The sequence below is a fragment of the Hippoglossus hippoglossus genome, chromosome 10, assembly GCF_009819705.1.
Source record: "Hippoglossus hippoglossus isolate fHipHip1 chromosome 10, fHipHip1.pri, whole genome shotgun sequence".
NCBI classification, from domain to species: Eukaryota; Metazoa; Chordata; class Actinopteri; order Pleuronectiformes; family Pleuronectidae; genus Hippoglossus; species Hippoglossus hippoglossus.
This window is the reverse complement of record NC_047160.1, coordinates 17,506,709-17,534,395: the sequence shown is the minus strand read 5'-3', so window position 1 is coordinate 17,534,395 and position 27,687 is coordinate 17,506,709. Positions and strand designations below refer to the sequence as shown.

General features: G+C 41.5%; 2 protein-coding genes across 5 annotated transcripts; one reads left to right on the top strand and one right to left on the bottom strand.

The window, feature by feature from the left end:
- Nucleotides 1–202: 202 nt before the first annotated feature.
- chic1 (cysteine-rich hydrophobic domain 1) lies at nucleotides 203–7,086 on the top strand. The gene is made up of 6 exons (XM_034597562.1): nucleotides 203–369; nucleotides 2,882–2,936; nucleotides 3,916–4,071; nucleotides 4,449–4,505; nucleotides 5,059–5,118; nucleotides 5,647–7,086. Exons 1-6 carry the CDS (start codon nucleotides 245–247, stop codon nucleotides 5,695–5,697), a joined length of 504 nt encoding a protein of 167 aa, XP_034453453.1. The 5' UTR covers nucleotides 203–244; the 3' UTR covers nucleotides 5,698–7,086.
- On the bottom strand, nucleotides 4,987–24,832 carry lnx2b (ligand of numb-protein X 2b). Of its 4 annotated transcripts, none has more exons than XR_004615138.1 (11): nucleotides 24,705–24,832; nucleotides 18,496–19,070; nucleotides 16,606–16,802; nucleotides 14,842–15,041; nucleotides 13,474–13,905; nucleotides 12,501–12,647; nucleotides 11,394–11,568; nucleotides 10,909–11,152; nucleotides 10,663–10,821; nucleotides 10,389–10,581; nucleotides 4,987–5,017 (listed from the first exon to the last, which is right to left on the bottom strand). XR_004615138.1 is itself a non-coding variant. In XM_034597559.1 (11 exons), exons 2-10 carry the CDS (start codon nucleotides 18,903–18,905, stop codon nucleotides 10,446–10,448), a joined length of 2,100 nt encoding a protein of 699 aa, XP_034453450.1. In that variant the 5' UTR covers nucleotides 18,906–19,070; nucleotides 24,705–24,832; the 3' UTR covers nucleotides 8,897–10,345; nucleotides 10,416–10,445. The 4 variants fall into 4 exon arrangements, 3 of the variants coding, with proteins under 3 accessions (XP_034453450.1, XP_034453448.1, XP_034453451.1); XM_034597559.1 differs by lacking the exon at nucleotides 4,987–5,017 and adding an exon at nucleotides 8,897–10,345 and having other exon boundaries at nucleotides 10,416–10,581; XM_034597557.1 differs by lacking the exon at nucleotides 4,987–5,017 and adding an exon at nucleotides 8,897–10,341 and having other exon boundaries at nucleotides 10,416–10,581.
- Between the last annotated feature and the right edge of the window lie 2,855 nt (nucleotides 24,833–27,687).

Below are 27,687 nucleotides of genomic sequence, written 5' to 3'. Positions count from 1 at the left end.
TTTAGTCCATAACTTTATCATTTAAAACAAATTCCAAGTGCAGCATTTAAATGTATAAATATCATGTAAAAGCTAAATGTGTCCGTTTTCCTCCTGATTCCTCACATTGATGAAGTTTTAATTTGTATTCTCTGCTCGGCTTCACGTGAACGCTCGCGCTCCGCCAACTCCCGCTCCGCGCTCCCGCTCCGGCGACCGTGCGCGCCCCCCGAGCGCAGACGTCACGAGCGCCTCACTCACCAACATGGCGGACTTTGATACCATTTACGAGTTGGAAGACGAGGAGGATGAGCGCGTAGCGAGCGAGGAGCTGCTGCCCAGATACTGTCCGGAGCCCGTGGTGATGCGAGGGGCCGGACACATCACAGTGTAAGCGGGGCCGCGTGTCTGTCTGTCCCCGGGGGTCGCTTCGCTGTCGTTAGCCCCTGCTTAGCCCGCCGCTAGCCTGCGAGCTAACGCAAATCACAACAGCTGACGGGGTTTGTCCATTTGTTGCCGGGACACCGCGAGAAAACGGTTCCGCTCCCGAATAATGTGACGAGATAAACTAACGCCAACGGCGCCGTGTCCCCATGGCAACCACGATACCATGGTAGTCTAGCAACCGGTAGTCATTGGTAGGCAAGTTTTTACATGTGATGCCCGGGCAGCCACAAGTCTGACTGTCATGTTGTCACCGAGTGTTTGTGTTTCTAACACCATCATCACTACGTTCACATCTGTATTTACTTCCTTTAACTATTCTTTAGATTTGTTTTTACTGCTATTTGACGCTACTTCACATTTTTATCACATAAATCTCATAGTTCCTACTTCCTGCTCCACTCATCTCACGTTGACAGCTTCCATTGCTTGAACAGCTGATTAGTCAGTGAGTGGATTCACAGACGAATAACCTGAAGCTGTTTTGATAATCGATTAATTGTTTCAGTCAATTTTGGAGCAAACATAGTGGTCGTCTAGCAACGTGACCGTCATAGACAAGTCTGACGGTCATGTTGTCACCGAGCAGAGTGTTTGTGTTTCTAACACCATCATCACTACGTTTACATCTGTATTTACTGCTGTTAATTATTCCTCAGATTTGCTTTTACTACTTTTTTACGCTACTTTACTTTGTTATCACATATATTTCAGAGGGAAACTTCCTGTTCCACTCATCTCACGTTGACAGCTTCCATTACTTGAACAGCTGGTTAGTCAGGAAAAGAATCTGAAGCTGTTTTGACAATCGATCAATTGTTTCAGTCAATTTTGAAGCAAACGTAGTGAAACTGTGTCAGATTTTCTCTGATTCCAGTTTCTCAAATGCTTTTATTTTCCATGAGTAAATATAAATTAAATAGTTCTGTGGATGTGGACGTTTGTTTGTCAGTGATATTATAGTTTTGGACTTTTAGTCAAACAAAGTAAGAGATCTGAATACATGTTTGGCTCTGCAAAGCTGTGATGGTCATTTTCCACAGTTTTTGGTGTCATTGATTAATAGGCTAATTATATCGTTTTCAGTTGCAACTGATGGTCTCAGAAGTTACAACTTAGAGATACGAATTGTTAGGATGTCCATCGATGGCGAATTTTACTTTGAAACCTCTGGGTAAATGTGTAAAGGTTGATGTCAACATTGTCAGATCTCCCCTCACCTTCATCATAACATTAACTCGATTACACACTGTAGGTCTCAGCTGTGTTTGCCAGCCTTGCATGTGGATGTTATATCTGTGACCGCTCACATGGGTTCTGTTATTAATGAGCTTTGTCTAATCAAGTCATGTTAAGATGAACATTTCTCAGTGAAGTTAAATACAAGAGGAAATGTTATTATCAGGGGACAAGAAGCTGAAGGTGATTCAGCTTTACCAATGTGTCCAATGAGAAGTGTAGAAAATGATTAAATTGCACCTCAGCTTACTTCTGTCTTGTTTCCAATTCTTCAACTTCTACATCTGTTTAACCCAAAGAAATGGTTCCTCTGGTTCACATGAGGCTGTGAACACATCTGCATATGGACAATATTTAGCAAACCGTTAAGTAAAAGGTCAAAATGGAACAAGTAAATCCAGCCATTATTTGATGTGTCCACCGTTTGCCTTTAAAATGGCACCAGGTTTCTAAAGTAAAGGGGATTGTTTTTATCAAGGTAGTTTGTTAAAGCATCTTGGAGAATTGTCTGTTTCTTCATATGATCCCAGACTGACTCCACAATGTGGAGATCAGGGCTCTGTGATGGCCAGACCATCTGTTCCTGAACTCCTTGTTCCTGTGGCTGAAGATACTCTCGTTTGAAATGGCTCAGTCTGTGTGTCTGGGCTTGTTGTCATGCTGCTGAATGAATTCAGGAGCAATCAGACACTGATGCTGTACGATGAGATGTTTAAATAGGAATCTAAAGTCTTAACCTTTTACACACTTCTGCAAATACACTGATGAAACACCACATATCAAATGTGAAATTAATAAATGTGAGGATTATACGTTTATTGATTGTAATCACATCTGCAGCGGCTTCTATCGTCCTATTTATAGTTAGGATGTAAATAATGTATTGGATGTTTGAAGGGATTTTTATGTTCCAAGATGATGATATTGGTGATTATTAATTATTTTAATGGTTTGTTGGTATTATGATGACATTTACTTCCCTTGACTGATTTAATCTGTTCACATGAAGAGCTACAGTAAAATTAATCCTTTTCTGTGCCATTATTATTTGTGATTTAATGCACCCACAGCATGTTATATCTCATGCAATCAAACAATATAATTCTGCACTTGCTGTGGATTACTTTTGTTCTTATTACATTTATAGTAAAAGCACATTTTCTACATTTGAATTTATTTGATTTATTCATTGAATTTGTCTATCTGTTCTTCTTCTCAGGTTTGGACTGAGCAACAGATTTGACACAGAATTCCCCTCTGTTCTCACGGGAAAGGTACTGTTGCTTTTTGGTTTCCTTGCATGTCGGTCTCGCAGGCTGCTTTTCTGTTCAATTCCAAGTGGGAAGAATTAAGCAATTCAAACCACAGTGATTCTTTTGTTCTTTTGGGCCTTTAACAGCCCCAACTTCCCCAAACCTCCCCATTCAAACCTCTCCAAGTGGGTCTGATCTCACCGAGAAGCGTTTCAAGCAACGCACCACAGCTGCATAGAAAAGAGCCTGAATGTGCTGCTGTCCAGCTCTGTAAATGAGTAAGCCGTCTATGGGGCTCAGTTGACGGCGACCCCAGTGTTTCGAAGGGTCCAACTCCTGGTGATAAAATAATGAAATGAAGACTCCGCCGGAAAGCTTCCTGGGTCAGACACAGAAACACAAAAAGGCTGCAGGGGTAAGAGCTGGCTGAGGGAAGTGTGGGCCCATAAAAAGTACCTTCAGTATTGTGACCCAGGGTGATGTGATGGATGAGGCCACAATTATGATGATTGAAGGGTGCAGATCAGGCCCTGCTGGGCTTTATTCCGAGGTCTTGGGCTGTTTGCAAAGAGACCTTTGCATCCTGTCATAAAAGATTACGACCCCTGTTTTATGGCGTACAGACTCAGCGTGGAATGAGCATCCATTCAAGTTGTTTGACCGTCGCTGCCACAGGCACTGAGCTTATCTCTCCTTTGAATCCCTCCTTGCCTTGAACAGACTAGAGCTCGGTTAGCGAGTCAGAGCCATTGCATTCAGAGATCTCATCTCATCTCTGGACAACATCTGCAAATATCTACCTGTTGCTCTTCTCAAGCCCTTTGATCTCTGCGCTCAGGTTTTCTTTTGAGAAAGTAGGAATCTTTCATGTCATCTCCAACAACAACAACAACAACAACACTTATCTTACCCTCTGTCCTTCTAAGATGTTTGCTTCATGCCTCAATTCTCTGATTAAAAAGGAACTGTTTATTACATAGTTTCTCTTTTTCTTTCTTAGGTAGCACCAGAGGAATTTAAAACCAGTATCAGCAGGGTGAACGCTTGTCTGAAGAAGAACTTGCCCGTGAATGTGAAGTGGCTTCTGTGCGGCTGCCTGTGCTGTTGCTGTACAGTGGGCTGCAGTCTATGGCCCGTCATCTGCCTCAACAAGAGAGTGAGTCCCACACCGCCCGTGACGAGACGCGGACATTTTAACTCTCCCTTACATCAGCAGTGATTACTCAGGGGCTGTTGTAGCAATTCAGCCACATTGGTCTAAGTGTAGAGGGTAATAACAACCCGTGTTCAATTAGTGGCTCTGTGTAGAAATGATGCATTGCGCCACACAGCTCCAGCCCAGCTCAAGGGTGTGTCATTTAAAGGTGGCGTTACCCACCACACCGAATTACTGGCAACAAAGTGGACATTACAAGCTGGTAAAATGTGACTTCAGTCCATAAATCCTTACACCGTTGCTGTTTAGTGCAAAAGTGCAAAAGTGAACGCGTAAAGTATCCTGCTTGTGTTAAGGTTTTCTCTCTCTTCCAACAGACACGACGGTCGATTCAGAAGTTGTTAGAGTGGGAAAATAACCGATTATATCACAAGGTAAGAGAGACGACAAATTACACATAAGCACCTGTGAGAAAGTGCTTAATTGTCTGTCAGTGTGCGCTGGAGTATCATCATGATGGATAATCACCATTAGTCTGTCTTTGAAAACTCTTGAGAGCCTCAAAGCTGTTTACCTTAGATTTGGTGCTCGAGGTCTGAGAGGGACGGTGAGGTCAACTCTAAAATGCGGTGTTAATTTTGTTTTGTCTCGCAGCAACAAATTACAGCTAGTAGCTGTGCACAGGCATAAAGGAAACTCTTCAGGGTGTCTGGCCACCGTTTGACCCCGGTGAGACCAGACAGCCCCTGCTCCTAAATTCCCCCGACACTGAAGGGGAGATTTCAGACAGATTTTCCTTTTTGTGTGTGTGTGTGTGTGTGTGTGTGTGTGTGTGTGTGTGTGTGTGTGTGTGTGTGTGTGTGTGTGTGTGTGTGTGTGTGTGTGTGTGTGTGTGTGTGTGTGTGTGTGTGTGTGTGTGTGTGTGTGTGTGTGTGTGTGTGTGTGTTTGAGATGTTCATTCATTGTGCCTGTGTCTTCTCTCGTCAGCTGGGTCTGCACTGGAAACTCAGTAAAAGAAAATGTGAAAGCAGTAACATGATGGAATATGTAAGTACACTGTCAAAACAATCGGATATAAATTACTGCATTATTACAAAACTTGACAGTTTAGGGCTTCACCTGGTGATTATTTCATTACTGATTCATTTGTGGATAATAGTTATTTTTTTACATAAAAATAAAATAATCTTCGTTGTGTTTTCTACATCTTGTGTTTTTTGTGTGTGTGTCCGTGGCTTGTTAGAAATGTCATCAAAACATCTTTGTGCTCATAGTGAATTTTCTGCACATGTTCCTGCTGCAGTCTCACATGGGCTCCTTGGACATTTTACTTGGGGACTGGAAGGAAAAGTTCCGTAAAAAGTCCGGAGCAACAGACTCTGACATTTACGTTCTCATATACAGTCCTTTCAGAAGATCTCAGGAAAATGTGCATGTGTGGTGCATGTCTGAAAGCAAGCAGCTTTAGTCTGTGTGATTAAAACCAGATTATCAGTCAATATTCTGTAAATTGATTAATAGCCTGCTGTAGTTAACACAGTTGTATTTTGACATCTTTCCTCTTTCCCTCTGTAGGTGATTCTTATAGAATTCTTACCCAAATATCCTATATTCCGACCGGACTGAGGCGGCTGTTATCAGACTGGACGTGTGGCCCTTGAATCTCATCCTTAGTGCCTTGTATATACAGTATGTCGGAGGTCAGGGTCTGCACCGGTGTTTCCAGTGGCGACCCGTACATCTCCCAGTACCTTGTACGTTTGCAACACTGTCACTTTGCTTTAGAGCAGATTTTGCACATTTTCCCGACAGAACTAGATTTGTCCCCTTCTGTTGCACTCAGATGTGAGTTTTTTTTTTTGTTACATGTGACAAAACAAGTGAAACTTTTCAAAAAGTGCATTTACCCCAAAGAACCATCAGCCTGTATCCCATCTGTTATATCAGTAATCCCTTGCAAAGAATGTGATGCCTCCACCTTCCTTGACTATCCTTGCCTTATGTAGAATTCTTTGAACGTGTAACAGGAGGAGGAAGGTATTGGATAATTCAAGTCTGTAGATTCAAACGCTGTTCGTTGGGTTTCCTTTCTTTGAATCCAGTTCTTTGCAAGTAGATGGGATGGGTTGAAATTGCCTGACGTGCGGTCTGCGTCATCACCCAGTGTTTTCTTTGACATGTAATTCTCTGTATATGGGAACTAGCTCGTAGAAGAACTTGATCTGTATATACAACGTTAGGATAAGCTGTACATTCAGTGGTATTCCATTGTTTACATAAAGTTACTTAGCTACTTAGTTTTTTTGCCAATATATTGTTGTACCATAGTTTTGATGAATGAAAGATGTCTATGTACCTTTCTAGTTTTTATGGACCTGTTTACCTTGTAAGCCATATAGTTACAGTGATGCCAGAGTTAGGACTGATTATTGCACTTGAACGCAGCAGAAAGTCAGGATATGAGATTATAACTAATCCTGAATAATCCAATAACAAGAGCTGCGCTTGTTCCTGTGTGGTTTTTTGCCAATGAAGATGTCATTCGATGACTCATCATCTCTTAAAGCTGGAGAAGCATCAGCAGCTCCCTGACGTGCAGAAGGAAGAAAAAGATTTTAACTCGTTTTATTTTTTTTCAGTTTAACCCGACATTTCATTGAGTTTTTATAGTTTTGTACTCCTCCCTGTGCCGTGTTTGGTCCTCCATATGTGTGAGAAGCACATGCATCAACAGTACATGGTGTTTTGAGCAGATGGTTCCTTTGTTCCAGTCACTCTGTCCAGTGTTAGTATTATTTTCCTGACTGTTAGTGGAGACATTGCTGTATTGCGTCGTATTAGAGTGCCTCTGGATTTTGTTGGTGAAACGCAGAGACGTGCAGGTGGAAATCTGTTCTCTTGTACCAAGGAGATTTCAAATCCCTTAACCCAGTGTTGTCCCTGTTATAAATCCATGTAAATGTTTGTCATGATGACTTGATCCCTATGGAGAGAGAAAAATAAATTGTCAATTTTGATTTGTCCTTGCTGTCGCATCCTTTTTCCACTTGAAAAGTTTGTTATTTGCCGTCACGCTCAGTTAATGTGTCGTCTTAGTAAAACCGGATCATTATTGACCTCTGCCGCCGCTCCCCTCCTGCAGCCCGCTGCCCCACCACCAGAAATGTGGCTATTTGTCATGTTTAACAAGGTGTTGCATCGTTACATTTAACAAGACAGCCTGCAATTACCCGACACATTTGTAAAAGTCAGGAGCGCTGTTAGCGTAATCTGCTGCTGATTTCTAATGTTGTGCATCAGTGGTCACAGTGTAGAAAATACGGAATCATGTGTCTACTGTATCTCACCACAACCCCCGAATACGGAGGTGGTGGGTTTCACTGGGGCCCGTTTTATGGTCCTTTGTGTTTTTTGTTCTCTCATTCACAGTCTGTCTCTGTTGAGAGGATTTTACTGCGGTAATTTACTCCACCAATGTTCTAACGTTTTAAACTCGAGTTACTGCCACAGTTTCACTTAATGTAGGATAGCGTCTTTAATCGTGGTGCAGTTTAAATAAGTGTTAACCAAAAAAATTTGATTAATCCAGCAGTTTATTCCTTAAAGTCATTTAGGATTACAGCCCAAAAATATTTTATAGTGAATTTGAATGTATTCAAGTGATAATTTAAAAAGATATAAGTACTTGTAATTTATTTGAGCATTTCCAGTTTATGGTACTTCCTCTCTACTAAATTTCATAAGACATTTTTACAGGTATCTCACTACTATGGTTAGTAGTCATTATGATTTTAAGTACAAAGAACATGATCAGCTTATAAAATTTGATGTATAATTACAGAGTAAAGGACACTCGGGTATTCTCAGATATTTGGCTGGTTAGACCTTCTCAGTTACATCCAGTGAAGTCCTGAAGAGTAACAATTTTTTATTTTGCTGTGCACAAAATATCTTGTGCACATTTAAAAAAACAATCCTCTTTCAGGACCTCAGTGCCACCAAAATTAAACATATCTGCACAATGCAAAGTATTTTTTGCTGATAATACTTTGCTAATTTTACTCTGTTTGGAATTTTGAATGCAAGACTTAAACCTGCACCAGAGTATTTGTGCATCATTGTATGGCTTGAACACTTCCACCTCTGGCTACTCATCACTATGTTGATCGTCTTTCTCTGTTTGACTTTCCTATGTACTTTCTGCGATGTGTAGCTAGTTGTACTGGTCTGTGTGTTTAAACATGAAGATATTCACATATGTGAACTGCACACTCTACATTTACACTCTACATTCATACTCGATCATTGCTCTGAACCCTTAAGTCTTAACTGGTACAGAAGACTTTCTTTGTCCAAAGAGGAAGTTCAGAATTCTTGAAAACTCGTGTTTGTGCTTCTTTAACATTCTCAGTCTAAAATTAGTTTTCTCAGCATGAGTTGGAGCCTGGGTCACTTCTTTATTCTGCAGTTTGTGTCCACCAGGGGTCACTGTACAGTTTATTGGACATTTCTGACTGTGGTAAATCACCATTTGCACTCATCCTGCAGTTTACTATGGATGTTATGTATTCCAGTGGAATGTGGCACAGCGACAATAAAAAATAAACTTACATTTAAAACCCACCTATTTATTTTGGCTGTTATGTAGTGTTCATAATTTTAAGGTTTTATTTCTTTGAATATTATTGATTTTCCTATTAAAAAATATGTTGATATTCTATTCTAATCAAACACCCGTAAATACATTTGAATTGTTTAAAATGTGCTATATAATTAAAGTTTAATTGATTGATTGATTGATTGTATAAACAGAAGAATCGCACGGTTATTATTATGATTTTATTGAACATAATGTAACATTGGACAGGCCAACGCAGACAATTAATATTTCAGAGTCACTCTGATTCAAAAACTAATTCTGTGGTGATATTCTGGATTATTCTATAAATCTCGCACCAGTTAAGATACAAGAAAAGGCCACTGGGAATGTGTTGACACAAAGAGTAAATTCATCTGGACCAGGCCATTCATCTTCAAATTCATATTCAAGGTAAATACACTTTATCATGACAGGAAAAGAATGAGCAAACACATTTTGGTAGAGCGGCAATTTAAGGCAAGTATACGTTCTGGTTTGTCCTTCAGTGTCGACAAGGCACCCACTTGTCAGAGTCCATCAATTGGAGGCATTTCAAATACAGAGCACTCATACACGGACATGGATCAAATGACAAAAAGTTATCTTGTTTATGCATCAATACCAAACATTCATCACAGGTTTATTCGCTTCTTTAGACCCACTCACAGTTTAAAACAACTATTATAATGTGTCCTGGTTTATTTCCTGTCGCTAAAATAAGAACTAACAGGAAATAAACTTGGACCCAAGCTGTTTCCTACCTATGCAGCTCTGGTAAAATGGTCCACGCAGGTTTCAAGTGACTTTTACAGGAGAGTACGTTTATACTGATCACTTTTATGGCTTGAATAAGACTGAACCTCCGATTTTTCAACAGAATGTTCCCATTGGAATCAAGCCAGTGTCAGTTTCAGACCAAATGTGAGTGTAGTTCTTTTATTTACCTTTAAAGTAATCTACATGTTTGTTTTTATAATCCATTCTTACTTTTCCAACATGGCTTAATTGTTCTGCTGCACGTTTTGAAAGTGCAATAATAATAAAGTTGATAAAAATCACACTAGTGATACACCAGTTAAAAGAGAGGAGGATTTGTTTCTGTCTTTGGCATCAGACTTTACACTCGCCATTTTCTTTTATATATAGTCACCTACTATTCATCAATACATAACTTTCTACATGTTCTGTCAGATCTACATTTCATCTTTGGATTCTGTTTATGTGAATCACTTGAATCAAGTCACCACTAAACGATAACATCATCCAACGTATTTAAGCTAAAATATATATAAAGCTTCAGAAGAGGGTAAAACCGGCATCTGAAAAAAACAACAACAATCCTTCCAGTTTGTCCGTAGTGTTTTGAGTACTTCACTGATTGTCATCATCTTTGCACCCTGATTAAACTGCCCTGCGAGTTCACCAGACACTGACACAAACAGGTACCTGCACACAGGACGGCTCGTATGTACACACGTGTTACATGACTAATTAAAAGCCCGAACAAGAACGTAACCAAACAGTGAGTTACATATGGAAGAGTCAATGAGTGGCCCAGTCAAGAATGCAGCTGAACAGGGCAGAGTGTGTGTGTGAGAGAGAGAGAGAGAGAGAGAGAGAGAGAGAGAGAGAGAGAGAGAGAGAGAGAGAGAGAGAGAGAGAGAGAGAGAGAGAGAGAGAGAGAGAGAGAGAGAGAGAGAGAGAGGATTAGAGAGTGAATGTGCTCATGTGTGTTCTACACTAGACTCCCGGGCCACGACACCACAGTCAGTGTGACTTTGTTCTTCTGCAGCTTGAGCATGGGGATGAGAGACGAGTTGTTCATTCCCACCGTCGTGGCTCCGTTCACCGCCACAATCTCATCACCGCACCTGGAGAGAACCACAGGCCAGTCAGAGCGATGAAAGGACACGGGAGCAGATCATACGGGAGTCAAACTGGGGTGAACTTACTTGAGGCGTCCGTCAAAGTGAGCAGGTGTACCAGGCACAATGGTTTTGATGAAGAAAGGCTGCTGGCCGTGGCTCTCCTCGTACCCCCCGACTATACTGAAGCCCCAGCTCTCGTTGTTGGTCTTCTGCAGGACGATGTCCCGGCACCAGTGCATGTGGCTGAGACAACGAGGACACGGTCAGAATGAACTTTTTCACATAAAGGACAGACCCTCCAGGAACTGATGGTAATGAAAGCTTCTCTACCTCGGTAATCCCAACCAGCGAGTCCACAGCGGCGTCCAGTTGAGGGCGTCATCTCGCGGGTCGTCCATAAGGTCCAGTTCGTCCATGGTGGCGGCCTCGGTTTCCTCCTCTGAGTCATCGGAGAGCGTCTGGATGACTCGCAGCACCACCTGGGCCTGAGCTGTCTGAGCCTTCAGCACCGAAACGGCCTCGTTGTAGGTAAACTGGGTCAGATCCACACCATTGATGCTCAGGAGAATGTCACCTGAGGAAACACATGATGTTGTGAAGACAACCGTTAGTTCAGGGGATCTTTGTGTTCAACATTAGACATCAGTTGATTCATGGATTAGAAGGTTGATTGCTTTGAGCTTTAACATGTGATGAGTTGTTGTTGATGTACAACTAACAAATAGTTAGTTTTAGTCCTGGTTTAATGTCTTTATCTTGAAGTCAAATCCCTTATTCAAAGTTAAAATGGCGGATGGCCAGATGTTGCTTCCTACCTCTTTTGATGGTTCCATCTCGGTGCAGACAGCCGACAGGCTGCACACTTGTGATGTAAACAGGCAGGCGGCTGCGACAGTCCCTCCCCCCGGCAATGGTGATGCCCAGTGAAAGCCGAGGCTCCTTCTTCAGACTCACAGTCTTCTCATGGCTGGAAAACCCACCTGGAGGATCCTGCATGAACAATGAGACAGATTAAAATGAAGCAACGACAAATATATTTATCAACATCACAGTTTGGATTTTTAAAGTTATGCTGGCCTTTTTCAAGTGTATCATATTATTCACAAACTTTATTGCTAATTACTTTAATCCTATCTTGTTTGAGAGAACATGTTGTCAATTTACTTCAGCACCTCGAGGATCTTTTGACTTAATTGATTCTCGTAGAAACAAATGTGAAACACTTGAGTGGGAGCTGAGAACTAAGGGAAGAGGGAACGTGTGAGGATCAACACTAGGCTCTCGTAGAGGAGGAGATGTGTGGAAAATGACAGTTCCAACCAGCCCCCTTGTTTCTTTCTTGAGTCTGTAAACCATCAGAAGGGAAGCTCGGGGGAGGTGGGGTCTCTTCCTCCTCCCCAGCAGGGAGCCCACCCCCCCCAGCAAGACGAAAAGGCTCCACTCTGCAGGCGAAAGCTAACTGTTACCAGCTTTGATCCTCTGCCACCCATAGAAACAAGCAAAACACAACAAGCCAGTGGCTGTGTAGCAGGAGAGTGAGCAGCACCCCGGGCCTTTTGATCAGGACAGAGGGAGGCCCCTGAGAGCCGCTTTCATCTCTGCACACCGACGCAGGTGTCTGCTCTCAAAGCTTCTCACCCCCAACTGGGGGGTTGCTATTCTTTCTACTGACAGTGTATGGTACAACTGAGTGTGACCGACAAAGGAGCGGTCATCACGACTACGTTGTGTTAACAGAAATGTGCAAAGTTTGTTAGATACTGTGCCCAACATTGTACTTAATGATCTTAGAAGAAGTTGAAATTGGAGCCGTTTACTGCTGGTTATGGGCAACAACAAAAAAATGTTATCTAAAATATTAATGATAAAAAGGAGACAGGAGTAATTTGTCTTAGTTTGAGAGTTAATGGTCTTTATATTACCTTCATGTATGTGGACTGTCGTCTGAAGTACTGGGGCTCAGGCGCCCTCCTCGCTGCTCGTCCCTGTTGTCCCTCTCTGCTGCTTCCTCCTTCCTCCTGAGTCTCTGCAGGTCTCATCACCACAAAGTTCACACGTACCTCACTGGCCTTAATGCGCACAAAGGAAAAGCAATTACTTCCACAGAATATCCATTGTCAAGAGAGTTTGAATCATGTTAAATCAGTCACATTAGCAGCCCGACTACTTGGAACCTTGTTTTAATCACTTTCACATTGTGTGATTTAATGAGCGCTGCAGCCTCTAATCGAGCAGCGCTTTTTTTGTGCATATTGCATAATTACAAAGTAACTGAAAGCAGTGATTGTTCTTAGAAAATACTTGTGGGAAACTAAAAACCAATAAAAAGGGACTGAATCGAGAATTGAGATGATCTGTTTGCATGTTGTTCGTCTTCTTTGTGTCGCTCTGGGGTTGATTTTCTCACAACATAGCTACATTCTGACAAGGAATGTATGTTTTCACCCAAGTCTCTTTGTTTCTGGGGTTTTTGTGAGCAGGATTACGCAAAAACTATGAAACTGATTAACACCAGGGTGAGGGATCGGGCCTGGTCCTGGGGAAGAACCCATAAACTTCTGGTGTAGATGCACATTAAGGGGCAGATCCTGGAATGTTTTTTCACTTACTACAATATCATGTGTACAATTGTTCTGCCTTGGCTGAGGTATGTGCTCAACTGAGAGCGATTCAAGGTCATTATTGTGATTCATTTGCCAACTAAATCGACAATTTAAAGTGTGTTAAATTCCATAAACGCAGCAAAACAAACCAGTCCATGCTCACAACCACATTATTACACAATAACCTGTCTGTGCCCAAAAAAGAAAGGTTCAATATACAGAAGTTAACTCAGCAATAATAGTGTTAATGTCATTTGTATTTAGTCATCATGTCTGTGATCCTTTAATATACCTGTATGATCTGGGCAGCGCTCTCCGGTGTACCATGTCTGAGGTCGTGTCCATTAATGGCCAACACTTTGTCATTGTTCCTCAGTTTTCCATCTTTTGCTGCCAAACCCCCAGACAACAAGTCCAGGATGAAAACCCCACTCTCGTCCGATTTGCGGATGAGTTTGATTCCGAGCGGTTCGCTGCGCTGACTCTTCATCAGCGTCACCTGCAGGACTGTGCCGGGGTTGTGACTGGAGGTAGCGTTGCCGTGGGGACTCTGAGAGGGCTGCAGCGCGGTGGAAGTGGTGGAAGAGGGAGCGTGATGATCAGACCGTGGATCCCTTGTTTTGAAACCTTTCTCCTGCATGACCGTGAGTCTGAGGAGGGAAGGCTGCCGCAGCACTGCGACGGCCCGTGCGTGGGGGACTGAAGCCAAGCTGATATCATTCACCTGTGTACACAACACCACAGAGAGGAACAGAGACACAGACACTGCAGTCAAACTGTAAATGAAGACTGACGCTGGGAAAAGTTTTCTGTCAAGCGAAAAAGTTAAATTTACTACTTGTTTATTTTCACAGTTTAAATGATGAGCCTGTCAAAGTGTCCTGAGAATCTGATGTGAAATTGGAGCGAAACAGAAATAAATGCATCAGTTCAGGGGGAAGAGAAAGATCGAGTTTCAAGAGATCTGTGATGCAATCTGCCCTCATCTGTCTTCACGGGCACCAGCTTCCCACAGAGCCAAATAGAAAATAAAAAAAAAACTGTGGCTAATGTTCCACATCCTGAAGGCAGGAGGACACACTGAGGAAGGGGTGCCAGAGCCCAGGCTGAAGTTTCAGCTCATTTTACTGTGGAACCATGTGGATCCGGAGGGTAGAAATCCAAGGAGGAGAGGAAGCCATAAGTTATTCAAATCATATTCTGTCCTTCTACTCTCCTCTATGTCCACTTCCAGAGAGCCTGTCATATCATTACCTAATAACTGATTAAATAACAAAGAACATTAAAGTTCAATCTACTTTATATTTGGACCCTGACCCTCTCAAAGTCAATCAGTGACAGCAACCAGGTAGAGTTGTTTACACTGATATGACGTGTTTGCGCTCAGCAATAACAAACCACACCTTGTTACCATGGAGCTAAAACTTGTTTATCTTGAATGTCTACTTTCTCGTTCCCAGCAGAAGAGCGCTGCATATACAGGACCATGAGAACCCATTAACAAGGAGTTAATGCAGAAATATGCTGAATTGAAGCGTGTCAGGATATCGACAATGCCTCTGGAATACTTTTGAATTCCCATGATGAATAAGAGATGATCATGTGACATCACGGCCTGTATTATCTCAACACTTTCCTCAGGTTCATGAGTCCCTCTCACCTCTAAGATATGGTCCCCTGGGGCCAGTCTGCCATCACGCCCTGCCAGTGAGTCCCTGACAATCTCCTGGATCACTATGTTCCCCAGCGGTGTGTCTTTCCCCCCCACGATGCGGAAGCCCAGCTCCTCCTCCGGCTCCTCTCTGAACAGTTCCACCATGTTGGCCTCGGCCACCAGACTAGACCGCAGAGGGGTGTTATCTGGAGGGCAGAGGGACAGAGGAGCAAGTGGAATTAATATGGCTAAATATAAGCTTTTATAAAATCTAAACCCTAAATAACTTTATTAGTTATTATTAATTTACAAATCTATAGTAATCAATCAAAATATCATTATAGTTTAACGTTGCGCGCACACACACACACACACACACACACACACACACACACACACACACACACACACACACACACACACACACACACACACACACACACACACACACACACACACACACACAGCTGTGCAATGATGAGTTATTACTGACATTTCACGAACTGTCACATTTGGCTACTGTTTGTTCATTTACAGCTTCTCTGACTTTATCTTGCCACATCTTTATATTGACGTTACTTTACAATGTTACAAAATAAACTACACAAGTGATGGACAGAGGTGTGGAAAGATAACAAGTTTTGTAATTAGTTTTAAGAGCGATTTAAAGTAACCATTATGTAGTAATAACTCAAAAATAGCTCTTCAGGTCTTTGTCAATTATGTCCCTTATAGATATTATAAATAATGAGCTGCAAATCTTATCGAAAAATCAAACTGCACATACATTTTCCGTGTTTAGATAAATGGAGAATATCTTGTACCAATCTCTTTACTACACAGAGATAAAAACTGATCCGCTTATCTAACAATTCTGGAGAAATCTTTACAAATAGAGACACAGCGGTAGTAACCTTCATTTGAACTTTAGGTGACGACTGTTCTCACCGAGCACAGAGAACAGGAACATAGATCGGAAACGGAAGAGAAGCAGAGTGGACGTCTTCCTGTTAACATCACAGTACGCTAGGGAAAGTTTCAGTACACTGAACTACAGTGAACTTTCTCCATCTTGGAACTGGTCTGTACGTACACAGAGACCATACAAATGTTTATATACTGCAGCAAACTCCTCTAACTGTGAGGTCCCTCCAGCAAAGACAAGAACCCAGCTGACTGCAGAGGTAGTAAAAACCTGGATGAGTCAGAACGCTGACATTTTGAAAAAAAAACAAAACAATACATATATAACTAAATTAGATTTAAAAGTGTAAACTCGTTGTACTTCACCGTTTTATTTTTATTTTGAATAGCATGCAGCAGTGATTTGACTAAATGCAAACGTCTCTGGGATTATCAGTTGCCTGGAAACTAGATTTCATTGAACTTTGGTCTGTGGAAATATCTTGTCAGTTTCTTCATCAGAAATGCGTGAGCTGGTGTATTTTTCTATGTCTAGGCTGATGATTCACCTGTGACAGACTAAGAATCAAAACCTTCAGGCTATAAACATCAGCAATTCCCATCCGTGTGTTTTGACAACAGCCCCCACTGGAGAGGGTGAGCACGGGGATTTCAGTTTTCTGCAATCGGCCGAGCGGGGGAAACTAATTCCACCACGTCTGGGAGCTTCCATAAACATTATTCACTGTCATTGCCAAAGAGTTGGACCAGCCTCCTATAAAGTGGTGATTGTAATCATCATGTTAGTACAGAACACAGACTATTGTGATTGGCTCACTGTTATAAAAGGTAAAAATGACCTCATACCATCCTCGCTCTCCTCATAGGCAGGATTAATCAGCCCAGGCTCAGGCTGATCCCGGCTGGGATTTCGAGAAGACAACGTTGCCGAGTGTTTGGCATCACCGGGCGACTCCCCGTCACTCTTGCGTCCCTTTAACTCATTCCACGAGGGCCTCTTCCTTTTCTCTGCTTCCTCCTTCAGTCTTCTGAAAACAGGACATCTGTGGAAAGACAGGGACAAGAAGGAAACTAGTAGAAAAGAACGACATGGGTGATGATTGACATTTTGTTCTAAGACAGGCATTTTCTTGAGTTTGCCTTTCACATATGAAGAACGCAGCAGGAGATTGTCTGAGTCGGACATGTTCCCCATAACAGGAAAATGTCCATAACATTCAGGCGAGGGCCGGCGTCTAGGTAGAGCATGAAGGAGACAGTTCATGACGTAAATTTCACAGTGGAAAACACAATCAACACGGGCACGGCCCTTTTCACCAAAAGCGCTCGAGTCTCTTTCCAAGTTGACATCTTTGTCAGCGTCTTCTTCATCTATCGCACCACTTTTTAATCCTGACATACTTTTTTGCATTAGAAACATCAGCCACACGACTACTTTCCTGTTGTATTCTCTAATGGGCTCATTCTGACCTTTTTCGGACATTTGACACAGCTCTGGCAGGAAAAGTCCAGGAATATTTCCAGAGCAACTGACTCAGATGCCTGCTTTTACACATATGCATGTCTGAAAACCGCTTTAGACACAACACATGAGAATAAGCATCTTTACAATGGAGAGATGTTATTTAATGTTTCTAGTTAGGAGGAGTGCCAGCTGACCGGGAAAACAGGGAGAAAGAAAATCAATGTGAAGTGTTTTCAAGCGGAAAGGGGAGATAGTTAAAAAAAAAAAAGAGAGTGTATTAATGCACATGGTTTAAACAGAAGCTCTGTGCAGATGAATAGACAATTTCACTGCATTGCAGGTTGTCTGGGTGAGATGCATTGAGTCTGATTAAGTCAGTCAGAGTGCTGTGACGGCCGCATGCTCCCCATGCCTGAACTTTGCCTCCTCGTTGTTTGCACAGAGAGGCGGCAGCAGGACTATCCACCACCCACAACCAACTACATCATGGCTGGGATGATAATCACCACGCTGGCCATGTGAAAAACAACTTGAATAACCTACACCTCATCTTGAAATCATTGCAAACATTTGAACGACACACAGAAGAGAAGCAAACATAGTTTGTCTGTGGAGATCCTCAGTCATCCAGGTCATGGTATATCTAAGTGCTAAAAAAACATGTCAACTGAACCTGGTTGAGTTAACGCTAATGATAGTTATTTCACATTCCTCAGTCTGTGCCACAGAGTTGGGGGGGCGGCTTTTTAAAATAATAATTTAGTAACACCACATACACAGTGCTCCACTCAAAATATTTACGATATTTGTGACAAAATTTACAGAACAATAAATAAAACTCAAATGCTTCATGTTGTCTCAATCAACTAATAATTAGATTCTGTGATTGGCCCGGGATCCTTGTACCCAAACACCTACACTTTAATGTGCACTCTCTCATGACAGGCACACAGACACGGTCAGTGAAGAGACTTTATCATCTTTTTAAAATTTTGTTTAAAACTTTTTTAAGATCCACAGGCCAACCAATGTGGCAGGATTTCTCCCAGTGCTCGGTGCTGACCAGTCCAACTATGACACAGGCTTATATTACACTGTATGGCTGTTAATGATAATGTGAACAACCTTTGTATTTAATAAGGGAATATACAATATTTTTTGCTCATTCGTTTAGATCCTACTGCACTCGATCATTTTATCCAGGTGAAGATCTAACTATATCCCCCGAACCTGCTGCCATGACAACACGTACGTCTCAACCTGACTCTTACCTGTTGTGCAAGTGAGGCTGCAGTTCACAGCGCTGCATCTGCTGCTGGCACTCGTCGTAGTGAGGACACATTACGATCAGCTTATCCAGTAGGTTCCTGACCAGCAGGCTGGAGGGACGGCACTGATGCAACTGCAGCCGCTGGCGGTCCACGGGGCAGAAGTCCTGCTCTTTTAAGAAGTTGCTCAGACAGTGAAAGCAGTAAGTGTGGCCACAAGGGGTGTCCATGGGTTTGAGCAGGGGCTGCAGACAGATGTGGCAGACCAGCTCGTCGTCCACCTCGTCCTGGTACTCATACAGGTGGCTGTCCTGGCCATCATGCTGCTGGCCACACTCCTTACAGACCCGTGCCCATGAGAGTCCTGCAGCAGTGCTGCAGCTGCTGGTACCTTTGGTTTCTATTGTAGCCATTGGCTGAGGGAGCTCAGTCCAAACCTCAGTGTCCTCTTAGATCTTATCTCCTCAGAAACGGTCTCTTGTAAAAGTCTATGTCTGCATCTCCAAAGCTGAATCCATAGTGAAAGTGAAACAACAATCCAGAGTCGTCAGCTTCTCCTTGTCTTCATTTTGTTCTTTCTGTTGAGAAGGAGAAGCACAGTTTAGTCTATTGGAGAATTTGGTCTATTCCTACTCATACTGGCCAGCTCCACAGGAAATGACAAATCCATTGAGCAGCAGCAATAAGGCAGCAAGCCACAGCTGCTTCCTCTCAGCAAGTTTCCTGAGGGACAAAGGGAATTCTCATCTCAGCTAAAAGTCACCGCGCTCAAACAGAAAAGGGCGAAAACTCTGTGAAATGAGGCAGGAGAGCGGGACTTAAGTCAAAGCCCTGCTAATGGGAAGGAACAAAGACATGGCACTACACGAGAGTAGGAATTTTGAATGAACTGGGCAGAAATGTAACCCCCATCTCTAATGACCCCTTGCACCCAATCAGCAGTGGTCCCCAGCCCTTTGTGCCAATCCTAATCTCCTTTAATGCCTTCTCATAAGGAGAGTGCTGATTAGAAACACATTCTTTGTGGAAACTTTTGGCTGCTCACTACACATATGATAAAAAAAAAATGAATGAATGAATCAAACCAAATATATTAAGTTTCAGCTCATGAAATCTACTTTGTAAAATAGATTTCATCCATTGGAGGCAAGGTTGAAGGGCTTCCATGGAAACCAGAGCAGATAATAAATGGACTGAAATGTAAATGAGTTGCAATAAATTACTTTTTTTGCAACATAAGCGAGGAGTTTTTGAGCTGAGCACTTATGACCTAATGTCTGAGTGGCTCGAGGGACATAGAAACATTCAACACACCACAAAATGCTACTTTAACATCAGAAATTTGCCCCTGAATATACAAAGTAGTAAAGAAACCTTGTACCTTGCACATAACCACAGATGAAAAAAAGAGGAAAAATAAGTCCACGCAATTACCTCACTACCTTCAGTTGCCTTCCCTTAGTGAACCAGTCCATATCTCAGCCACAAAAGAACTGCCTTTACCTCAGTGTGATTACTTTGGAGCGACTCACCCGAGATGAAATCTTTGTTGTCAAGCGCCCAGTAGCCACCGCACGCAAACACAAGACTCTAACATAGCGGCTGCCTGAAGCTCGAATGAAACCAGAGCCCTGCCTCTCCAGCAGCACACCGTCAGAATAATGTGTGTGTGCCTGTGAGCCTGTGTATGTGTGTGTGTGTGTGTGTGTGTGTGTGCGCGCGCGCACGCACGCACGCACCGGTGTCAGGAATGCAGAGGGGAATTGGTGTAACTAGGCAGAGAAGGGAAAGAGAAGTGCTCCTTCTGCCTCTCTCCAGCAAATGTGTGTATATTTATGTCTATGTGCCTGCATGTGTGTGTTCCGGGACTCAGACTGCTGATGTTGCACTACTCCAAGTAAAGTACTCTCTATAGGCGAATGACTGATTGCAAACACACAAGCCTGATTACAAGTGTGTGCGCACACGTCTTTCCACACACACACGCATCCCGGCTGAGGTCACACAGGCCTTCTTTCTCTCTTTGTCTTTACTTTGTGCAAGTGATACCTTGTGCTGTAATGGATAGCGGGCCATGGATCCTGTAGGTCCGGGAGAGAAGCACAGTAGAAACTAGGCTGAGCGCCACTTATTTAGAAACCACATGACCTGCTGCACCAATGAGACAATAAGATATAAACTCATTACCCTCATGTTAAACACACGGTGTTCAACTGTAAAAGGGCAAAGCAGGTTCTCTTATTATTAAAACATTCACAGCCTCATTCCCATCAAATTCCGTGTCTACTGCTGTATTCTTAAGGTGCAGCATTTGCTTGTCACTAGTTGGGAGTCACAGCAGATAGAGCGATTCCAGAGGTGGCTGAATCGGAAGCCATCTATCAAGCCCCCCTGTTCCCACACAAACACGACAGCTGATCACTACGTTTGTCAAGGATGCAGCATGAAATCAATAAAAAGTACTCGTCTTTCTTGGGATCTTCCACATGAAATGGAGACTTGTCGAGATGGTTCAGCGTAAACCAAAAAAGTGCAGTGAAGACACGATAAGTCGATCGATTGATTTGTCAGTTAATCAATTACTCGACTCACAACATTATGAATCCAAGTCTTGCTGCTTCTCTCTGTTTATAAAGTTAATAAACTGAATATCTCAGAGGCTTTGACTGAAAACATTCTGCATTTTGAATACGTCACTTTGGGCTTTAGGAAAGGTGGACTGGGAGTTTTCATTATTTTCTGGCATTGTACATGAAATATTTTCTAGGCCAACAGAAATCAGACGATGTTTTTGTAATTGGATGATTGTTTGAGCCATTTTCCAAGAAAAAACGACAAACATTACCGAGTTCCAGTTGACCAATGCACAAGTTCAGCTTTTAACAGTTGCTCAATCTTTTCTTATCTCTGGGCTCTGGACTATTGGTCAGAAAGGTCAAGCAAAACGAAATCGTAACCTCAGACTCAGATGAGCAGGTTTCACTATTCTCTGACATTTAACCAGGCAAACTATTAATGAAGTACTAAAGGAAATGATAAGAAGTTTTTTTGATAATGAAGCAGCAGCTACAAATGGCAATCTGAAGATGTTACTTTGTTCTATCAGACATTATCTATGACTTTCTGACTAAACTCTGACATAAACTCCAGAAAACTTCTTGAAAAATGTCCTTGAGTTTGCCGTTCACATATGAAGAGAGCAGCAGGAGATTGTTCAGGTCAGACATTTTCACCACAACAGGAAACTAGAATATTCCGTTCAGGGGTGGTGCATGGAAAGAGATATTTGTATTCTTTTGTATTCTTTTTTGAAGGTTTTCAGTTAGATACATCATCAACGCGCCCAGTCGCTTGCAGTGGATTTTCCAGACAAGCTCTCGCTGTTTTCTCACATGGCCTCACTCAGACATTTTTTCAGGACATTTTCCTAGAGGGGCTGGCAGGAAAAATTCCAAAAAACATCCGGAGCAACTGACTCTGACATTTGCGTTCTCACATAAAGCCCCACCAGAAAATTTCAGGGAAAATGTCCGGGGTTCAGTTCAGGTCTGAAAGCAGCTTACATAACAAGATATAGATTAATCCTAATCCTACACTGGTACAAGAAAATTATTTCCCAGGAATCCCACACTTACAAGAAATGCTTATAAAACTAAGACAAGAAGACAGTTTTGCAATAAATGGCATGAAACGTGTTTTTTACCGGTTGAGAGTCAAGCAAAGTTCAAAGCAACCGTGATGTGGGGACGCCTCGTCCAAAGCCCTGTGCTCATGTGACAGTCTGAGCTTTCCGGAGAAATGTCTGTGGCCCTGCAGTATCCTCCAGTCTCCCAGAGGATTACACATGGTGGCGTTCCGTCGAGGCTGAGCCGAATCACTCGCTTTGATGGCTGATATGAGTCAGTCACATGCACTGCCACACCCTCAGTGAATACAGGTGAAGCCAAAAGAACAAACAATTTCTCCACTCCGTGAGACAGGAGGTGTGTCACGCTCGCTTCTGCTTACACCAATGTCTGGAGTTAGAAATAGACATTACACACGGCGGCTACACGTGAAACAGAAAAAGAAAGACACGTCTACCCAAAGGTGAACGACTACGCTCCTCAGTGTCTCAGAATAACATCAGCAAAAAGCTCTAACAAGGCCAAAATTAGACTTGAATAGCTTCATCATGTCACTTGTCACTAGAGATGAATTGAATATTTTCTCCATTAAGTTAAAAATAGTATTTCCTTTCTTTCCAAAAATAAAAACGATCATATCCGTTAAATGTTTCATCTATTTTGAGCACTGTCTGGACATTATGTAACAGCTGCACAGCAGGCACAGTCTCCTGCTTTAAATACAATGACCTATATTTGCATTGCACATGTATAAGCAGGAAATAAGTCCACCTGTCCAAGTGACATTAAAACCACCATCCTCCAGAGAGTTTCCCACTCCAGCTCCCTCCTGGTTTGAGCTTTCACGCGACCCAACCAGCCACAGACTGGAGACACTGGGCTGTGGTACCAGTGTCTCCGGAACATATCACACATGGAGGTTAAGCTCCTGAGGCTCCCACTGTACAGCAGCCAGGGACAAAAACATCACAAACACCACCCATGGGTTTAACTCTGGATGTCCCCATTGTGTTCAGCATAAAGGAAAAAGGTAGCTACTTTCTCAAGGGATTTTCCAAAAATGCGGCTGCTGGATAAAGTTTGAACATGCTAGTTGTAGGTACAAATTCCCCAAATGCAACAACATGTCTTCAAAGATCTTCAGGTTTTTCTGTCTTCTTGTATTTTCCAAGAACATTAAGATGTGTCAGCAACTGCAGAGGTGCCAAGAATACAACAACAGTAGCGTCAAAAGTCTCTAGACTGAATTTGATCGATTTTACAGTTTGACCAGGGGCGAAAAGAAGTAGTCAAATTATTTGCTTGAGTACACAAGTACTTTGTGAGCAGTACTTTGAGTAAGTACTTTGTGATGTGAACTGCTACATAAACTGTTGGGCAGTATAATCTCTAATGATGCATCTACAGCTGAGGGGATTCAAAAGTTACCTCACATACCCAACATCCTTCCAGTTTGAAGGAAATCGGTTCAGTAGTGTACCCAACAGTACATACAGTTGTTGACAACATTAAAATACTTCTTGTATGTACATATCAACTAATATTATAATATATACAATAACACTCTGAATATTTAGTATATTTAATTTTGACATTAAAAGGACATTTTAAGGTCAATACTTGAGATGGAATTGTAACTCGTGATACTGTGATAATCGACACATTGCAAGACAATCATATAACGATGCATCGTGATATCTGTCTAACTGAAGAAGAATACAAAGGCAGGATTTGTGTATTTACTCACTGCAATTTGGGGTTTGACACAAACTGGGATGAAACAATAGACAAAAAGTTCTTTAAGTCTTATTTTAGTGCCTCTTTAAGATGTGACAATCACGCTGTCACTTTTCAACGTGCCATCTAATGTAAAATAAACAAAGACTGCCAAAAGTCTGTATCATGTGTACTTTTACAACTAAATAACTCAATATTGATGTGTAGCGCCAACATTGCGATAATCGCCAGGACTAAGATATGTAACCATATTGATATTTTGTCCCATCCCAAGTGCAAATGCAGTATTTGTACATGTAATAGAGTATTATTACATGTGCTCAGTAGAAGACAGGTCTACTTCATGTGCCTCCACCTCTGTTGTGGTTCCACTGGGACCATAAATAAGTCAGTGTCCCCCCTCGTGTCAGACCAGTGCTGTTGGTTTGATGCTTATCTCTTGACTGGGAAAGCTCAGAAAGTTCCCGGTGTCTCAGATGGAGGTGAACACATCAGCAGCGTCGGTCTGACTTCACCTTCACGACCGGCAGCTAAACGCGACACATGTAAACTCACTGAAAAACACCGCACACACGCACACACACGTCTCAAAGTGACGAGCGGCTTCATCCTCCATGTTTGTTTGTTCCCACAAAAGCAGCTCGGTGGTATCGAGGCGACACCGAAACTCGTCTTACCTGCGTGAAGGTTGTTTTCCGGAAGCAGAAGCTAACCTCCGTGCGGCTCGGCTCGGCTCGGCTCGCTAAAACAAAGAGGTCCGTGTGTGTGTCTGTGTGTAAGTCAGCGAAAAACCACGGCCACAGACACACACACACACACACATGTTATAATGTTAATACATGTGTTTACCTCGGTGCTGGGGGACCGCACAGCTCCGTCCCAGGTGCAGTTCAGCCTCCGGACACACACTGGGCGACTTTCCCAGTTTCGAGCAAACGTGGTATCGAGCTGAGAGACCTGGTGGTGGAGCACAGGAAGGACGAGAAGAAGAAGAGGGAGGAGGAGGAGGAGGAGGAGAGGAGAAGAAGAGGAGGAGAAGAAGAAGAAGAAGACCATCCAGGTGTAAACACACACGCACACACGTTCACATTGTGCAGTGGTGCCTTTACTGTGATTCATATTAAGGCTGGGCAATAAACCCATGTCACTAATTATTGATATGGATTTTATTATGGTTTATTAAAGGTTCAGCTTATCACCACTATTTTCACTATTTTTGTTAAAAATGTCATTTGGCACATTACACATAATAATATAGAAACATATACATGTTAAGAACAACAAGTGAACAAGTATGAGATAAAAAAAACATACGTACGTATATGATTGTGTATATATATATTCATATCATATTGTATACTATTGTGAACTTATACCTATTTATATTCATACACATACATCTTTTTATAGTTATAGCATATACAGTATATAGTATACTGCTATTTAATATACGATGCTCAAATTAGCAGATACCATTTTATACTCGTATTCATATTATTTACCATACCTACCGATACTTCTACTTATATTCCACTATACCTCACTACATTTCATATTGAATATTGTACTTTGTGCTGCACTGTATTTACTTTGCAGATTCACCAAACAAAATTTGATCAACATATAAATAACTCCCATGGATATTTACCCATTGTTACATTAAGTCATTAAAATGAACGGCTACAAGATGTAACTATTGAAAACATCAATGATCAAACCATAAACATGATATGGTTTTGAAATAAGCCAATTTGCATCATGACCTTTTACGTTTGGCACTGTAAGGTAATATTATTATGATAACTTTTACTCTGAATACACAACTTATACTGTCATCCATCCTTCCATCCTTTAGCTAGCTCATCCTCTGAAGTCCCAGTTGACCAGAGTTCTTCCACTTCTTCTTCTACCACTATGCAGTGTAACATTTCATTTTGTATGTGAGAAGGAATGTTACTTGTGCATGTGTTCAATCCATGATCACTGTCATATGACCCAAAACACACATACCAGTGTTACTGGACTGAAATGTTATGCAAGGTTGTATTCAGGTTATTACTTCTGTCCAAATGTTGCCTGTTAGCAGACTAGTCTCAACACTAAAGCTAAAAGGGACAACACTTTACAAAGTGTCCCCATTATGTATATTAAAACACCTCTCACTCACTTAAAGTGACAAGTGGCATTTGTCATCACTTTATGGCAGCATTTAAATTTGTGATTGACATATCACAGTGTATATACTGTGGATCTGCATACATGGCTGTGAAATCTGGAAGGAAATCAGTTCAAGCGGTGACAAAATGCACAAACATTATTTATATTCACAATATACATATATTCAGATTGTAGATTTAAACAGTTATGATAAATTGATATAATCAATTATTTATTTTTACAATTAACTGACGAATCATGGAATACAAGAAAAATGACCAGAGCCAAATCTGACATCTTTAAATATCTTATTTCACCCAAAACTCTAACATATTTACCTCACTGTGAGTTTATTACGATGATCATTAGACTCATACTTAGGATGCTGGAATCAGTCAATCTTTGATATTTCTGAATGCTGACAATAATCTTTTAGTCGATTGGCTAACTGGCTTAATTTGAAACAGTATCTGTCTTTAATAAAATGCACAAATATCTGTAATGTGGATGCTTAATATTAAAAAAGATGTATATTTTGGGACTGTTCCAGTTAAAAGGCCTCAGACACATGAGCACTGGGTGTAAAGCAGCATACCCCCCCTGCAGAATAGAAGGGAATTCTCTGTGCCATAAAACCTCTCTGTGAAAGCCTGTTTCCCCCAGGATTTATAGCTGTGGTAGGAAGCTCAGTACAAAGTGACATTTGCTGATACAAGCCCACAGAAAGAGACGTGGTGGTAATACAGACATCAATTGGTCTGTATGTCACAAGACAGCCAGGAAGTGAGGCTACTTATCTTAACATCGCATGGGGTCAACTGGGGATGTGTCATCTATGAAAAAGTAGTTTAACCTACATTCTTGTGTTGCCTTCAGCCTAAATATAAAGACGGGGATGTATCCATTGTTTATTATAGTACAAACCCTAAAATAACATTAAAAAAAAAAAGTTAAAATGCATTTCTTAAATACATATTAACAAATTATTAATGCATTTTTGATATAGTCAACAAACAAAGGTCTTTGCAAACTGGAAAACATATAACTTCCTATTTAACAATTTCAAACAGGTTATACTAACATAGTTTAACAGTAAACCAAGAGTGTTCGCAGAACTATAACTTTTAAGTACTCCACACAAATTACAACAAGTGCTTGTATTGAATGGTGACACGTTTGGCTGAGTTATGCCAAAAAAGACATTGTTAACAGTGAGTTGACAGAATGATGGTTTGTGATAAATGTGGTAACAAAGAGTCTGGGAGAGAAAAGTCTGAGGGTCCGACTCCAGTGACTGTCTGCATAGATGAGAAAGAGTGACACCATGTGTTCAGGACAAGTATTATAACTCCACTCTTTATATAAATAATAATAATAATTGTATCAATAACAATAATATAAATAATAATAATATTAATAATAATAATGATGATGATGATGATAATAATAATATAAACCTTTAAAAACACAGTTACAAGGTGCTTTATAGGTAAAAAAAAAGGAAAGTCAAATAACAAAAAAAAATTCATCTTCATGTTGAAGATCACACAGCAATAGAGCACAGACACAGAAATAGAGAATGCTATGAATAAGATAAGAGAAATAACAAGCTAAAATATTTTCGGTAAAGGTCAGTATAGGAAAAAGTGCAATTTAAATAGGATAAATATAGATA